Source organism: Salvia hispanica, chromosome 3 (assembly GCF_023119035.1).
Source record: "Salvia hispanica cultivar TCC Black 2014 chromosome 3, UniMelb_Shisp_WGS_1.0, whole genome shotgun sequence".
NCBI classification, from domain to species: domain Eukaryota; kingdom Viridiplantae; phylum Streptophyta; class Magnoliopsida; order Lamiales; family Lamiaceae; genus Salvia; species Salvia hispanica.
In genome coordinates, this window is record NC_062967.1 from 10,368,522 (window position 1) to 10,370,619 (window position 2,098).

General features: G+C 38.7%; 1 protein-coding gene across 2 annotated transcripts; it reads left to right on the plus strand.

Annotated features, from left to right (window-relative positions):
- Nucleotides 1–269: 269 nt before the first annotated feature.
- LOC125213903 (transcription factor MYB59-like) lies at nucleotides 270–1,788 on the plus strand. 2 transcript variants are annotated; one of them, XM_048114694.1, is made up of 3 exons: nucleotides 270–562; nucleotides 702–831; nucleotides 1,053–1,788. In XM_048114694.1, the coding sequence occupies exons 1-3, from the start codon at nucleotides 430–432 to the stop codon at nucleotides 1,573–1,575; spliced, it is 786 nt and encodes a 261-aa protein (XP_047970651.1). In that variant the 5' UTR covers nucleotides 270–429; the 3' UTR covers nucleotides 1,576–1,788. The 2 variants fall into 2 exon arrangements, with proteins under 2 accessions (XP_047970651.1, XP_047970652.1); XM_048114695.1 differs by having other exon boundaries at nucleotides 273–594.
- Nucleotides 1,789–2,098: the final 310 nt, after the last annotated feature.

Below are 2,098 nucleotides of genomic sequence, written 5' to 3' on the forward strand. Positions count from 1 at the left end.
GTCTCATAGTAATAACATAATCTTTACCTCTGAGCTATGCTTACTAACTTTTTTTTCAAAAATTACAATGTAATTGTGAAAAAATAAAAAAATAAAGGGCCATGAATATAACAAGCACTTACAAAAATCCAAAATAGTAAAAAAAAATAGAAAAGAAAACGCACTTTATAATGGGCTTGCATCATATAGCCACATTCTCCTATCAATCACAAAATTTAATTGGAAACCACATGTATATATGGTGCTAATCCATTCTTCCATCACATTCAAATCTCTCATTAATTCACTCAATTCAAAGTTCAAACCCACTACCTAATAATATATACACACTACACTATTCCTTTTTTTACCACCTAAAAATTCCCAGTATATATACACTTAATTCCCCACTCACCCTTCACAGCATCTCAACCCATACATAGAGAAAATATGAAAATGAAAATGAAAATGGAGAAAGAAGAAGTGAGAAAAGGGCCATGGACAGAAGAAGAGGATGTCCAGCTTGTATTCTACGTGAACTTGTTTGGTGATCGGAGATGGGATTTCGTTGCGAAAGTTTCAGGTTTGAAGGTTGGCGGGAGACACAATATATAGGTAGGCCTGTTTAGGACAAACGGCCATCGTCTCTCCAAAACAATGAAACCATAAAAAAAAAATAACGAAAGAGTTTCGAAATTTTTTGTTGTTGTTGTTGTTTATAGGTTTGAAACGAACCGGCAAGAGCTGCCGGCTGCGCTGGGTTAACTACCTCCACCCCGGCCTCAAACGAGGCAAGATGACTCCCAACGAAGAGCGTCTCGTCGTTGAGCTTCAGTCCAAATGGGGAAATAGGTTCATACTTCTTTCCTTCTACTTTCGGTTGTTAGGACCGCTGACTGCACAATAGTTTGATATTTTCTGATAATTGGCAAAAGGCCCCAAACTACTTAGAGTTGAATAACACTTACATATATTACTTCCAACTTTTCTCGTTCTTCGATTTGGGATGAGTTTGCAATCCAATATGTGTTTGATGTTACTTGATTCTTACACTTGGATTTTATCAAATGTAGATGGTCGAGAATCGCCCGAAAACTGCCTGGGCGCACAGACAACGAGATCAAGAACTACTGGAGGACCCACATGAGGAAGAAGGCTCAAGAGAGGAAGAAGAACAAGAAAGGTTCTACTTCTTCTTCCTCGTCTTCGAGTTCTTCTACATCTTCATCTTCCAACTCATCCTCCTCTTCCGCCCCCACCAGCCCTGGGCCGGGGGAGTCCACCCTGGCCAAGGGGAAGGGTGCGGGGGCTGAGGGGGAGCGGAGTTTCTACGACACCGGTGGGGTGAAACTACCAGAAACTGGTGTTTTGGAGGTGGAAGAAGGGAACAAGGTATACTCCATGGATGATCTATGGAAGGAATTCGAGTTTCCGGAGGAGAACTGCGGGCTCACCGCTCAAGCAGTGGCCTCTCCCATATGGGATTACTGCCCAACTGATTCTTTGTGGAGTATGTGTGAAGAAGAGAGACAACATCAGCCTGTGGGGGATCATCACTTTCAATCTTTCCCCTTTTACAATTATATGATTGGCTAACTAGAAAACAAGTTTCAATTAAGAGAGGAGAATTTGTTGATACAAGTAAGTAGATGTCATAAGGGAATGGGGGTTGTTTATTAGCTCTCCTTGTATATTTTGGTTTAAGGCTTCTTTTCGGATGTCTTTACTCGGCATTTCTGTTTCAAGTCAATGTAATCAAATCACGCATCTAGTGTGTGAATGCTATGAAGAAGTTTGTTTCATGCTCAATAGAGAATATCTACAATGAGTTTTTTTTATAAAAAAAAAGAAATAGAGAATAAACGAAAAGAGTTATAATAAGATATAATTATCGATGATATGATGATCCATTTGCAACTTTATGTATAGAAACTCTAACCTAGCTGGGTTGAGGTGATCATGTTTTTGTTTAATACTGTAAAAGAAAAAGACATAGTATAAATAAAAACAGCATTCATGAATTTAAGTATGATCTACACGAATGCCATTAAAATTGGTAATATTGGATTAATTGGAATACTTTTATAATTTGAAGTGCTTCGTGGTTACTTTGGGAAAG